We start from the raw sequence: 14649 nt of genomic DNA on the forward strand, positions 1-14649 counted from the left end.
TTGCTTCTTACGCTAACAACTCAAGTCTATTGTTTACTATTGTTAACACACATTAGTTGACAAACATTACAATAATAATGTTTGTGTGCAGATAACAACTCAGGTTCATTGTTTACCATTATGAAACAAGTTGACATGTTACAATAATTATGTTTGTGTACACAAAACTCTTTTTGGGTTGCTCAATTTCCACTTTTTTTGCTACGCTTGTATGACGTTGCTACGGTCTACTGCCAGTCTGTGATTTCTGCTTATTTCTTCAATGCATTTCTATTGTTTCCATCGCTCACGTCATGTTATTTACTCATACGTAGTACTGCGATACTGATAGCTGTGCCATCATCGGGGATTGCTGTGCCCGTCGATGTGTGTGTGTGAGTCAATGTGTGTGTGTGTGAGTCAATGTGTGTGTCTTTGAGTCCATATGTGTGTGAGTCCATGTGTGTGTCTTTGAGTCCATGTGTGTCTTTGAGTTCATATGTGTGTGAGTCAATGTGTGTGTCTTTGAGTCCATATGTGTGTGTGCGTGTGCAGCCATGCGTGTCTTTAACTCCATGTGGGTGTCTGTCTTTCTCGAACGGACAACGCCCCATGTGTGTGTGTGCGTCAAAGTGTTTATGTGTGTGTGTTAGTCCATGTGTGTGTGAACGTCAAAGTGTTTATGTGTGTGTGTTAGTCCATGTGTGTGTGTCAGTCGATCTGTGTGCGTGTACTTCGATGTGTGTGTGTCAGTCCACATGTGTGTGTAAGTCTATACATGTGTGTGTCACTCGATGTATGTGTGTAAGCCAATGCGTCTGTGTGTGAGTTCATATGTGTGTTAATCCATGTTTGTGTATCTAAAGTAGATACCTGTGTGTCACAGTCCATATGTGTGTGTAGGGCTATGTGTGTGTCAATCTATGTATGTGTAAGTTCATGTGTGTGTGTCTTAGTCCATATGTGTGTGTGTAAGTACATATGTGTGTTTACGTCAATGTGTGTTTGAGTCCACGTATTGCTGTGTGTGTGAGTCGCTGTATGTGTGCACGTCCATATATGTGTGTGCAACTCCATGTGTGTATATCTCAAGTGGATGTCTGTGTGACAGTCCACATGTGTATGTGTGTGTACGGCAATGTGTGTGTCACTCTATGTATGTGTGTGTGTCGCTGTATGTGTGTACGTCGATATGTGTGTGTAACTCCATGTGTGCGTATCTCAAGTGCATGGCTATGTGTTTGTGAGTCCATATGTGTGTGTGTCTGTAAGTCGATGTGTTTGTGTGTGTCAGTCCATGTGTGTGTGTGTGTTTCTCAGTCCATGTGCGTGTATGTTAGTCGCTATGTGTGCATGCCTCCATGTTAGTCAGTGTAACTCCATTTCTTTGCGTGTCTGTAGGTCCATATGTGCATCTTAGTCCATGCGTGTGCTTTATTGACCTGCTCAAGGCCTATGATACCATCAGTAGGCCTGGCCTCTGGGTTGCTCTTCGTGCTTTCCGAGTCCCGAACCCACTCATCACCATCCTTAAGGACCTTCATGATGGTGAGCGGCCCCGCGTCTTAACTACGTGGCCGTGAGTCAGAGCCATTCCCTTTACACCTTGGGGTGCAACAGGGATGTCCTCTGGCTCCCACATTGGACCACGTAGTTCGTCGAGCCTTCAATGCCTGTACCGGAAGAATTCCCATCTGCTACAGATGCAATGGGAGGCTGATCAATGCCCGGGTGCGGTCAAGGGATGGCTCCCTATTGCTCAACCACGTTACGTATGCCGATGATCTGCTAATGGCTGCTCACTCGGAGGAGGAGTTCGAGGTGCTGCTGCTGAACCTGGAGCTTGCCACCAACAGGTGGGGCCTTACCATCAGCCCAAACAAAACTAAGCACCTGCCTGCCTATTTTGTACCATCGGACCCTCCACCACCACAACTCCCAATTGGTGATGGGGCAGTTGTCGAGACAGTGGAGAGTTTCCCATACCTTACCAGTGTGCTAATGACCGGCTCCGGTTTAACAGCAAAGGTCTCACTCCAAATCAGTCGAGCTGCAGTATCTTTTCATTGGCTGCGTAACGCTGTGTGGAACCTACCTGGTCTATCACTCCGTACGAAGCTTCAGGTCTTCTCGGCCACGGTCATTCCCTCCCTTCTCTGCGCTTGTGAAACTTGGACCCCCATAATGGAACATCTTCGCCGGTTAGAAACATTTAAGATGGCCTGCCTACGATCCATCCTGAGTTTAACCAGGTTGCATTGTGTGAGGAGCTCACAAATCCTTTAAAGATGTGGACAAAGTCCCATTGGTGACCTCCGGTAGGCAAGGCTGCATTGCCCGAGTCATGTAGCCCGCATGGCCAGCCACCGCATGCCTAAACAGCTTTTGTTCCGCCGGATCGAGGGGGCTAAACGGGCGTGGCACGGGCTGGAGAAGACATGGAGTGATGTGCTACAGGAGGACTTGGAGCTGAGTGGACTTGCGGATGACTGGTACCAGCCGTGTCAAGATCGGCCACTATGGAGGAGGCTCCTGAAGGACGCTACTGGCCAGTTGGAGGCAGTCACCCTCCAACAACAACGGAGGGCGGAGGAGCGACGCTCACAACAACGAGCGGAGCGCCGGGTGGCTAAAGCACAGAAAGTTGCCACAGTAGGGGCCACAGGTGGTGCATCAGCCAGTCGTCTCAGTCAGTCAACCTGTGCCATCTGGGTTTGCCCCGTGACCTCTTGCCAGCGGGCGTTCGACACTTCACGTGGCCTCAAGGTGCACATAGCCTGGCACAAGCGTTGTTGTGACGTCACCGCCACTTAGTGGCGAATGGCGATTGTTGTTGTTCAGTCTATGTATGTATGTGTGAGTCCATTTGTGCGTGTAACTCTATGTGTGTGTATCAATGGATTTGCGTGTGTAACTACATGTGTCTGCCTTTTTCGCCCGGGCAACGCCGGGTAATAACCGCTAGTACTAAATAAACGCATTCCCTCGCATCCCCTTGTAATGCAATCGGCTACTGAGCAATCGAGAGATTGTTGCGACTCCACTTTGGGCTGTAACGAGAGGTCGGCAGAGCCTCTGTGTCCTCCGCTCGAGTTCAGTGTCCCACGATGCGCTGCCGCTGCCATCTCGCCAGTGCCGCGTTGGGTGAGGGCATCACTCATCTACAATGTTTACTGCATTTAGTAAAATGTTTCACTGGGAGAATCTCGTGAAATGGAAAAAGGGCATCCAAAAAGGGCATCCAGGGTGGTCAGGTGATACGTTCTTCGAAGACACTGGTGGAACCATCAACCGCATTAAAACATCAACAGGCTGATGCGCATATCTCATTTATCATTGTAAAATTAAAGACACAATACAGAGTACGATTGTGGCCATGCAACTCAAACTGTGGACCATATCGTAAACCACTGTCATCTGTGCTTCTTCAACGGAGAAGGAGGAACAGAAAAAGGACACGAATTTTCTCTCCACTGAAGCCCTCTCATCGTGGGCAGCATATCTGAACATTGGCACGTATGCATTTATGCTGAACTTCTTTCACACGGTACGTAGACAATCGTGCTAATCTGAAGTGCGGGGGAAGGCTAACAAGCTGAACACAAAAGGCATTTAAAAATAAATGAGTTTTCAATCCAGATTTAAAAGTGCATAGCTTCAGTGGCTTCCTAATATCGGAAAGAAGACCATTCCAGACGGCCGCAGAAGCGCAATAATAGAACAGTGACACACACCGAGCAAACACATAATTATGTGATTACAGACATTTTAAAATCTTCACCTCTTACATTCATACTTTGTAACATACATGATTACAAACATTTTAAAATCTCCACCTCATATATTCATACTTTGTAACATAAATGCACAGTCTCAAGAAAATGAGCAGTAGGAGCAACAGTGGGAGAAGAATTCTTGCGTGATGAGGCGGGATTCAAACTTCCTTCCCGTGTCTAATCCTCACAACGGCGTGGGAGTGACAGGTCGTGTGGTTTGTTCTGGATATCAGAATGAAGATGCTTTGGGTTACATTTTGGATTGTTTTCGTATTTTCAAATTGTATTCATATGATCACAATTTAATAATTCTCATTGTCCGTTACGTGTAGCCACCTGAGGTGCAGAAGGCTTGTCAGTAGGTCACAGGGCGAGCTGAGTGGTTAAGGATTGACGAACGAAGATGACCAGAAGATGCACCACCTGCTCTCCACACTGTGCCATCTTGCTGCGTTTTATCCACCTGGCGCTCTGCCCGGTAGCGTCCTTCACTTGCCTCCTCCAAAGAGGCCAATCTTGATGCCGCTGGTACCAATTGTCCCCAAATCCTCCTGGTGTCACAACAGTCCATCTTCTCTCAAGCTCGTCCCAGGCACACAGATTATGTTTGGTCGTGGTCGCGCAGTGATTCTCACACCTCGCTTTGCACCAAGATACCTGAGGTTGAATCCCGTCAATGTGAACATCGGTGTTGAGTGATGTTTGAACCGGTCCTACCGGCCCCCGCCCCACCCCCCTGCCCCCCCCAACTCACCCACACTGGCCTGTGTGAGATACAGTTACATATGCCCCATGACTGATATGGCATGGGGAAGCCTTCACTCAGCAACGGGTTGACCATGGTTTATGATGAAATCGACGATGCGTGAGGCACGTTGAGTTGCGGATCGGCGACGAGCGGCTGGCTGACAATACAGGGGAGGTGTGCTGCGGGCTGAGCCATGTGGGCATCTCAGCCACGTGTCACGTTCGCGCGTCTGCCCCGTGGCCGACACGTGTCCGTGCAGCCTGCGGCGCTTTGATGACCGGGGCGCACATTGGGCTCAACATGGGACCCCCTGCAGCGCCACCGATGCACACACTGCGATCGGGCATAGGTGGTGATGGAAGGTGAGAGATACTGGCAGGCGGTAATAGATGGTGAGGGATGGTGATGGTGTGGGCATGTGAAAGAAGGTGTGAGTTGGCGAGAGGGAGTGAGGGTGGTGAGAGGCACGGAGGCTCTCTTGGGGTGAGTTCGCAGCTCCCTGATTTGACCACGTGACGTCTGCGCGGGTGTAAACAAATCTGGGTAAATAATTGATGGAGTTGGACACCATGAATGTTTTAGAAGCCCGGTAGTTGCTGGTGAATCAAAAATAGCTCTGATACTGTTACAGGTGTTTAAAACACGGTGACAACGGCCGGGAGGGGACATTTATTGTGTTCAGCCGTCTCATCGGTGGAGAGTAAAGAGCACTGCCACCATTGTGAACCATCGTTCGCAGCAGCAGTGTCCGAATCGCCTGTCGGCGCGAGCCGGAACGCAGTGGCATTGCGGGAGACAGGGCAGTGGTCGCATTCCCTCCTCCCCCGACGTGCGTCCATGCGTGCGTCCCCGTATTCCCTGCACGACACAACCTGCAGGGCACCGGGTGAGGCAGACTACACGCGCTCACCACCGGGTAAGGCAAGTGAGACGCGCTCGCCAGCGGGCGAGGCAGGAGGCATCAGTGTCTTGGCGTCTGTGGACTGCAACTTGCGGCTGGGTGTCTTGTGTGGGGCTCGTACCGTATCGGCTTTTCGCGGTGTCAGTGGGAGGTTGTGGTGCAGTTCTTCGTCAGAACGGAACGGTATCTATGTTGAACTTCTTTCACACCCTACATGAGATTGAGTGAAGTGGTAGTAGTAATAGTAATGACATGAGTAGGCGCATGCGTGTGTGTTACGAGCCAGGTGGCCACCCACTCACCCATCCACTCACCTATTTAATTCACTCACTGAACCCACTCAGCCAATCCACTCACCCAATGTACTCATCGACCCATCCATTCACCCACTCACTCACCCACCAAATCACCCACTCACTCATCAACCCACCCAACCCACTCACCGATCCAACTACTCATACATTCACCCACTCAATCACCCACCCAATCACCCACTCACCCGTCAACTCACCTACTAACTTAATCCACTCACCCAATGTATTCACTCACCCACCCATTCACTCACCCACCCATTCAACCATTGACCCACCCACTCACCCACCAACTCACCCATCCACTCACAAACTTTAAGCGCCGCTTAAAGTTTGCGTGAAGACGCGCAATGACATTGACAGGGAGGGCATTGGGCTCGTTACTTCGCAGAGCTGTGGCTGGCATTGCTGCAGCCACTTGCCCGCGCGTGTCTGTGCAATGAATAGTTGATGCTCTACAGATCGGGGATCGGAACACTGTAGACAGGCACAGTTGAACCTGGTAGATGGCGCCCGTAAACCTCGGCCGAGATGCGTTTATGTTGAACTTCTTTCGCACCGTACATAGTCAACGGTGACGTGCGGGGCTGAGCAGCAGACATGGCAATGGATGTAAGGGGCAGAGCGGTGGGGTCATGTGGCTGTACCGTGCAGGACTTATAGGATGGTTCAGATTCCATCTGGACAGTCCAAGAATTGTAATCTTGTGTCAGGTGGCAGGAACTGATTTGCACCGGCAGACGCTGGCAGAATGGAGAACTTCAGTGGCCACAGGCCCGCATGGGAGCGGCCCGACGGAACGGGTCACGCTATCCATGTATTTGGGGCCATGGTAGATTACTGCGCCCTCGCATAGCTTCCAAGGGGCCCCCTGGGACCAGTGGCAGTACTTACCCCTCTCCTGGGAGATCCGGGGAGACAAAGATGGTCTTTAGCCATAGGGCAATCCCTGCCTGCATCACCAAGGTGATACCCAATAGGGCAGTTCTACAGGAACAGAAGGCACATCTGAGTGCAAAATGCAGCTATGGGCTGCAGCGATTGAGAAATCCAGGGCCAGAAGACTGAAAGTGCTCAATAAAAGGGCCTGCAGCCCACTCCGAGAGGCAGATGAGCCAGGAAGACTCGCTGACTTGGATTTTGACGACTGGGAGCCTGGGAATAGCCCACGTGGAGACTGCTGTCCGAGGACCTTGAGAGGGCCGTCCTGCATCTGGGAAATACAATGTTGAGCTGCATCCTCCTCTTCTATTCCTAGTTATCTTAGGTCAGATGGCAGCCACGGTGGAGATAATAATACAATTTATAACACACGCAATGTTACGGACCGAAGACGCAATTCCGAGGCGCGGAGCCGAGCTCGGTGAGAGATGGCGTCGCGTGGTTACAGGGAGACTCGGTGGTTAAATGTTGAGCTGAAGAGATGTGCCTTTAGATGGTTTTTGAATGAAGAAAATTATTGATTGTTACAGAAGTGAATAGGGGATGGCGTTCCAGAGGACAGTGGCTGTAACGGAGAAATGACGAGAAGCAATGACAGTCCTTGTCCTGGGAGTTTCAAGGAGATTCTGCGACGCATTGCGAAGGTTTCTACGATTAATTTAAGTGTGTAAGGCATCAGCAGATAACTTTGGTACGGTGGGTAGCCGGATTTTACGGCGCGGTAGCAGAGGAAAGTGATCTTGAAGGTAATTCTGGTCAAAACCAGCCAGTTAAGGGCACGAAGGATGGACACGGAGTCAGGGCGAGGGTTGCTGGGGCCGTGGACAACTCGAGCCATGTGGTTTTCGAGGCATTGCAGATTATTTTGGTTGCTTAGAGTGGACCGGACGAGGACTGAGTTGCAATAGTCGACCCATGACCCAACGATGCTGCAGGCGAGAGTATTTGCAGTGTTGGAGGTGATGAACGGACGTAGATGGCGGAGGGTCCTGAGATGGTAGTTGCAGGACTTGAAAACGAGGTTGACATGGGTGTCGAAGAAGAGAGTGGGATCCAGAGTGACGCCGAGAAATGTCAGGTGGTCTGAGAATGGAACGAAGGAACGGATGGAACGATTGAGATTCCCGAGGGGAGTGGGAGGGAAACCAGTCTTTGGCTAGTGACAATTACGTGGGCCTCGGATTTGGTAGGGTTTAGAGAGAGGTCGTGATCTTGAAACCAGTGCTGTAATGTGGTCGAGCAAGCGGAAAGACTGTCGATACCTTTGTTGCTGGGAGATATAATGGAGGTAATGAGAAGAGTGTCGTCAGCATAGGAGTGGCAGCGGATGTCAAAACTGTCGATTAGTCGGCCAATGGGAAAGTAATATATGGAAAACAGCAGGGGGCCCAGGACTGAGCCCTGAGGTACTCCACATGTTAACGGAATTGCGTTAGAAGAAGTAGCTCCCACTTTGACGGTGAAACACATGCCGGACAGAAATGAAGAAATCAAGTTTAGTGCAGTCCCCCTGATCCCGAAGTCGGACTCGAGATGATTGATTAGGCGTTTGTGGTTCACTGTGTCAAAGGCTGAGCAAATGTCAACGCTGAGAAATGAAGCTATGGTCCTATGGGCCCGGTTGCACTTCAATGTGCTCCAGTGGTGCCTGCTGGATGGGTGGGTTCTTGAGGGAGGGGGCAGCGCACGTCAACGCTCTCCCTTATCGCGAGCGGCCAGGAAGGACTTGAAGTGGTGGCTCACCTCACCACGGTTGCATGGGGCTCACCCTTTAGGCTTCTTCGAGGAGCACCTGGTTTCAGAGACGGGCAAAAGTCTGCTGGGCTGGGTAGCGTCTTGCGCAAGAATGGCTCTGCGGGTAGAGAAAAGGTGGAGCATCAACTTCCTGGAGCTAAGGGCGATGCGATTACACTGGCACCGCTTTTAAAGGTCGTGGCAGGCAAGGATCTCGTGATCAGATGCCACAAACGTGACTACAGCAGCAATAATCAGCGAGCAGGATCACCCAGACTGGACAAGCTGAGTCATCTGCTGATGTCATGGCCAGAGGAGAACCAGGTTTGCTTGCAGGCCAAGCATCAGTCGGTGGTGGACAGTCAGATGACTGATTGGCTCAGCAGCCAGACGCATGGGAGTGGGTCGAAGCCTACGAGCAAGGCGCCCTCGGGCGACGAATCCCGATGGTCGGACCAGTTTGCCTATGAGGAGAATGCCAAGATGATCCGGTGCGCGTCTAGGTTTTGGCACCGGGAAGCCATTGCGATGGATGCAATGTCTTGCCAGTGGGTGGGACAGTTGGGGGTACAGTATGTATTTCCGCCTCCCCCCCTCATTCCAAAGGTGTTGGAAAAGGTCAGAAGGAGAACGAGCAGAGGTGGCCCTGATCGCCATGAATTGGCCCAGGATGTCATGGTACTCTAACCTCTCGTGGCCCCTGATTTTAGGAGAAGCCTGGCAGCTCCTGCAGAGAGCAGACCTGCTCCTCCAAAGGTGAGTGTGATGTCAAGGCCTCCTGGCACTGAACTTGATGGCCTGGCGATTGAGAAGGCCTAATTTAACCACTGGGGTCTAGATGTGGGTGTTCAGGATCTCCTACTAAAGTCAAGCAGGGCCCCGACATGGAGAGTGTGAAACTCACATTGGAGGTTCTTCTGGGTTTGGTGTGAGAAGGATATCAACCCGGTGGTCTGCCTTGTGGCATGTGTGGTGAGGTTAGTAACGGAGTCCTGAAGGTTAGGGTATTGGCCATTTTGGCTTTTCATAATGAGGCCAAGGGAACCCCGGTTGGGAGTGACATGATCATTTTCAAGCTGTTTAGGGCCATGAAGCAGGAGAGGCAATCGGTGCGGCTTGGGGTTGTTCCCTGGAAGTTGCATTTCATGTTGAATATACTCTGTGGTCCTCTTTTAAAAGCCCTCACTGCTTGTATGGAGAGGTTCTTAATTCTGAATATGGTGTTTCTGGTGGCAATAACGTTAGCCAGAAGAGTGAGCAAGCCGCACACTGTACTGGCAGGACCCCTTCCACGTTGTTGGTAAAGTAACGAGCAGTGCTGAGGATGCCGCTTTTTTGTTCATAAGCTTCCCCAGAATACCGTGTCAATTGAGAGGTAAGTCTCCCAGCGTTCTGCTCGCCGCAAATCAGGTCTTTAAACGAGTTCAGATGGTACAGAACGGACCCCGTGCAGGCTCTCTCTCACTTTACATGACTCGCTCCAAAGAGTGGAGGAGGTCAGAGCAGCTCTTCATTCTCTATGAAAAGATTCCGACCATGAACACTGGACTTAATGTAAGCATAAAGCTCTGTTTTCTGGCTCATCAAGGGGGATGTTATTGTCGACTTCTTTTGTTTGCGTGCGTGTGCGTTGTTTGCGTGCGTGTGCGTTGTCTGCGTGCGTGTGCGTTGTTTGCGTGCGTGTGCGTTGTTTGCGTGCGTGCGTGTGCGTTGTTTGCGTGCGTGCGTGTGCGTTGTTTGCGTGCGTGTGCGTTGTTTGCGTGCGTGCGTGTGCGTTGTTTGCGTGCGTGCATGTACAAGTGCATGCATACCCGGTGTGGTGGCAATGCCCTGCGCTCGCCATCACTCCGGCCGTCATGTCTGCTCATGCAGTGCGCAGCGTGGGTGATGCAAGGCCGTCATCGCTGTGTCTCCGTGCAGGAAGCTGCACCACCAGTTTGCGGCCTATAAGGAGTACAAGGACGAGATCAAGAAGCTTGGCGGGGAATCCTATCGTGAGGGAGAAGCTCGCGGAGCCGCAGCGGCGGCTGTGGACGGATCGGAGGGGGCCCCTGCGAAGGGGGGGGGGCCCTGGCGACGGAGAGGAGGTGGAGACCCGGCGTGAGACTCCCACCTGCGGGATTTGCCACAAAACCAAGTTTGCCGACGGATGCGGCCACTGCTGCTCGTACTGCCAGACGCTGTTCTGCGCACGGTGCGGGGGCCGTGTGGCGCTGCGCTCCAGCAAGGTGAGAGGGTGGCATGGGGAGAGGGCCCCAGGTGCAACCCGGCTCACACACCGTCCCGTGTGGTTTCATTTCTATCGTTCATTTCACCCTCATCTCACCATCAGCTCACCATCAGCTCACCTTTAGCTCACCACTCTCATCCTCATCTCACCCAGATATCACTAACCCTGACCCATTCTGTCTTGACCCAGAAATGCTCCTTCACATCTCGCATGGACCTCCCCCCATGGCTGTCTTGTCACTTCCATGTTATGACGCCACCTTCTCCCCATAGGGATAGGCCATGTTGGTGCTGTGTACAGTGGCTCTTCTTGGGGGCCTGCCTCTGTACACACAAATCAATTGCATACACACCTGTGTCGTTGTGTATCGGTCTGTAGCGTCTCAAGTTTATCATAGATATTGATTTATGCGATCAGACCCAAAAAAAACTGTATTATGGATGATAAACTTGAGACGCGACAGACCGATGCACACACTTCGATACACGTGTATGCAATTGATTTAGATCGCGTCAATAAACATTGACGCGATTTAACCCAAAAAAACCTGTATCATGGATGATATTGGTCGTGAAAGCCGACGTTTTAAACTCAAGTGTATCGTTGTTTAACGAGATTAGAACTCAGGAGGCCTGGATGAGTCTCATTTACACTAGTGACCTCGGTCACCAAATTAGCAAAAGCATTTACATTAAGACAATACAGCAATGAAGTTAATTGAAATCAACTAAATAGACAGGGTATGCAGACACTGAGCATAGAGGGGTTGGGACTGGGAATCACCAGGCTGCTGTTCGCCCATTGCTGCGTGTGACGTGTGTCCCTGGATCTTCTGAGTCTCTTTTGCTGTTCCTTGTTTCTCTCCTGGCCTGCTCGGACGCCCTGCGCCGCAGGAGGACAAAGTGGTCAGCTCCTTTCCTTCCCTTTCCTGCCCCCATGCACAGCGCTGACACTGCACACGCGGATGGGCTTGTGACACACTGTGACACGCTGTGACACGCAGTGACACACTGTGACACGCACGAACATGCTGTGACGCACTGTGACATGTGCTGTGACATGTGCTGTGACACACTGTGACACGCAGTGACACACTGTGACACGCACGAACATGCTGTGACGCACTGTGACACGCTGTGACACGCTGTGACATGTGCTGTGACACACTGTGACATGCTGTGACATGTGCTGTGACATGTGCTGTGACACACTGTGACACGCTGTGACACACTGTGACACACTGTGACATGTGCTGTGACACACCGTTACACACTGTGACACACTGTGACATGCTGTGACACACTGTGACACACTGTGACATGTGCTGTGACACACCGTTACACACTGTGACACACTGTGACATGCTGTGACATGTGCTGTGACATGTGCTGTGACACACTGTGACACGCTGTGACACACTGTGACACACTGTGACATGTGCTGTGACACACCGTTACACACTGTGACACACTGTGACATGCTGTGACACACTGTGACACACTGTGACATGTGCTGTGACACACCGTTACACACTGTTACACACTGTGATACGCACGAACACGCTGTGACACACTGTGACACGCTGTGACATGTGCTGTGTTACGTGGACACGTTGTCACACACGCCCCTATTGGGTCGCCTTATGTCTCCTGTCCCACTTTGACATGCACAGATCAATGCAAGATTGCTGGACGTCTGTTTGTGACAGCTGCCTGAACTAAGTCACCACCGCACACCTCACCACCGCACACCTCACCACCGCACACCTCACCACCGCACACCTCACCACCGCACACCTCACCACCGCACACCTCACCACCGCACACCTCACCACCTTACACCTCACCACCGCACACCTCACCACCGCACACCTCACCACCGCACACCTCACCACCGCACACCTCACCACCGCACACCTCACCACCGCACATCTCACCACCGCACACCTCACCTCCTTACACCTCACCACCGCACACCTCACTACCGCACACCTCACCACCGCACACCTCACCACCTTACACCTCACCACCGCACACCTCACCAACGTACACCTCACCACCGCACACCTCACCACCTTACACCTCACCACCGCACACCTCACCACCGCACACCTCACCACCGCACACCTCACCACCGCACACCTCACCACCGCACCCTCACCACCGCACATCTCACCACCGCACACCTCACCACCTTACACCTCACCACCGCACACCTCACCACCGCACACCTCACCACCGCACACCTCACCACCTTACACCTCACCACCGCACACCTCACCACCTCACCACCGCACACCTCACCACCTTACACCTCACCACCTTACACCTCACCACCGCACACCTCACCACCGCACACCTCACCACCGCACACACATCCGGTGGCAACCCGTCCCCACGCTTGTGGCAAGCTTCTCTGTGCGTCCGAGTGCGCGTGCTGCATGAGAAACGGCTCTGGGCTGATGATGTTCGCAACACGTCTTGCTGCCAAGGGGCCTAGTGTGACACTGTGTGTGTCTCTGCTAATGTCACTATGTGTGTGTGAGTCGTGTGTACCGGTGTCACTGCGTGTGTGTAAGTCATGTGTACCATTGTCACTGTGTGCGCCTAAGTCGTGTGCACCGATGGTCGTTGCGCTGGGGAGTGGACGACGAGATTAGCGGCACATTAGGAGCAATCCGCTTTGAGCCGGAGCCATGGAGGGGGGGAGCAGCGTGGCCCCAAGCGCAGCCTGTGCACAGCTAGGCAGTGCGACGCACTCCGCACCGCGCTCACTCCTCTCCAGCAGGTGAGCAGGCACGTGTGGGCAGGTGAGCCACGGAGAGAGGCCTCAAAGCATCGGGGGGGGGGCACGAGTCAGGATGAGAGAATGTGAGGGGGGGAGGGAGGTGAGGGGTTGTGGGCAAACGGTGGTGGTCTGATAGGGGGGTGAGAGGACGGTGAAGGTTTGTTAGAGGATACATTCACGGGCTACCTGTGCCTCGCGATCATCGCCCTCGTGACTGTGGGGCGGTGGTCTCTGGCGTCGCTCTGACCGAGACCGTTTGCAGCGGATGATGCTGGGGACGTGGTGGCAAGGACGAGCATGGCACGACTTGCAGGGCAGGGTTTAGGCAGCCCCATCTTCATCTCGGCGCAAGTTCATCCCCTGGAGATGTGTCTGTGCTTCAAGGGCTTCTCCTCTCTATCGCAGCTCCCACGACAGAAGCCAGGCGATGATGAATTCACTCCCTTCCTTGCTCGTAGTTGGTACAGCCCAGAGCGTGTGGTTAACTCCGTGCCTGGTGTGACCTAGATCGAAGCGCGCTGTGCCATGTAAGTCTTTAATCTGGCTTCATGAAGGACAAACCATTCTCTCCGCGGGCACCACGTAGGCCGTGGGCGGCGCTGCTGCGGCCCCGGTACGCGCCGCGTTAGCGAGGTACTGCGCGTGGCTCCTCTATGCGCGCGTCGGAGAGCCGCGGAGCTCGAACCCACGGCTGCACCGCGATGTAACGGCTTATGGTGATGCGTGCCGGCCGCATGGTGTGAGCGTCCACCGAGCGAAGGATCTGCACGTGTGGCGTGCGCGCCGCCTGCGTCAAACAGCTGCCTGCAGTCACAGGTTCGCACTTGGCACGAGGGTCAGGGGGTGAACTTGGTGCTAAGTCCGTGGTTGTGTCCGGCAGTAACGTGCGGTGCTCGTGAGGTGCACGTGAGGTGAATCCGTCCTGCCGTAGAAGAGCGTGCAATGCGATCCACTATGGACATGTAGCACCTGCACGTAACCGCGGCGTGTCTCGGAGCCCTGCTTAGAAATTGCATTTTTATGTGCTTCACCATTTGTTTAGTCTCAAGAGTTACGACTCTTTGGTTCTTTCGGTAAAGTCACGTGTGTCTCCGTGTCTGTGCTTTGTCTCTCTCTCAAATGTAGTTCTACTTGACGACAACTGCTTGTGTTGTAATCGAAACGTCGTATTCTATTTAATTTATTTTCTTTCTACGTGACTTTACCGAAATAACCAAAGAGTACTTCCTGCAGTCACGAAC

At 52.6% G+C, this 14649-nt stretch overlaps 1 protein-coding gene across 1 annotated transcript in view; it reads left to right on the plus strand.

Moving 5' to 3' along the window:
* Nucleotides 1-14649, plus strand: part of LOC144935941 (regulating synaptic membrane exocytosis protein 2-like) — a 49761-nt gene that overhangs the window by 3906 nt on the left and 31206 nt on the right. Inside the window, 3 exon segments of the mRNA XM_078862843.1 lie at nt 10312-10450; nt 10452-10619; nt 11515-11526. Coding sequence (XP_078718969.1) covers nt 10312-10450; nt 10452-10619; nt 11515-11526 — 319 coding nt within the window.

This window comes from Lampetra fluviatilis, chromosome 14, assembly GCF_964198595.1.
Source record: "Lampetra fluviatilis chromosome 14, kcLamFluv1.1, whole genome shotgun sequence".
Classification (NCBI taxonomy): Eukaryota; Metazoa; Chordata; class Hyperoartia; order Petromyzontiformes; family Petromyzontidae; genus Lampetra; species Lampetra fluviatilis.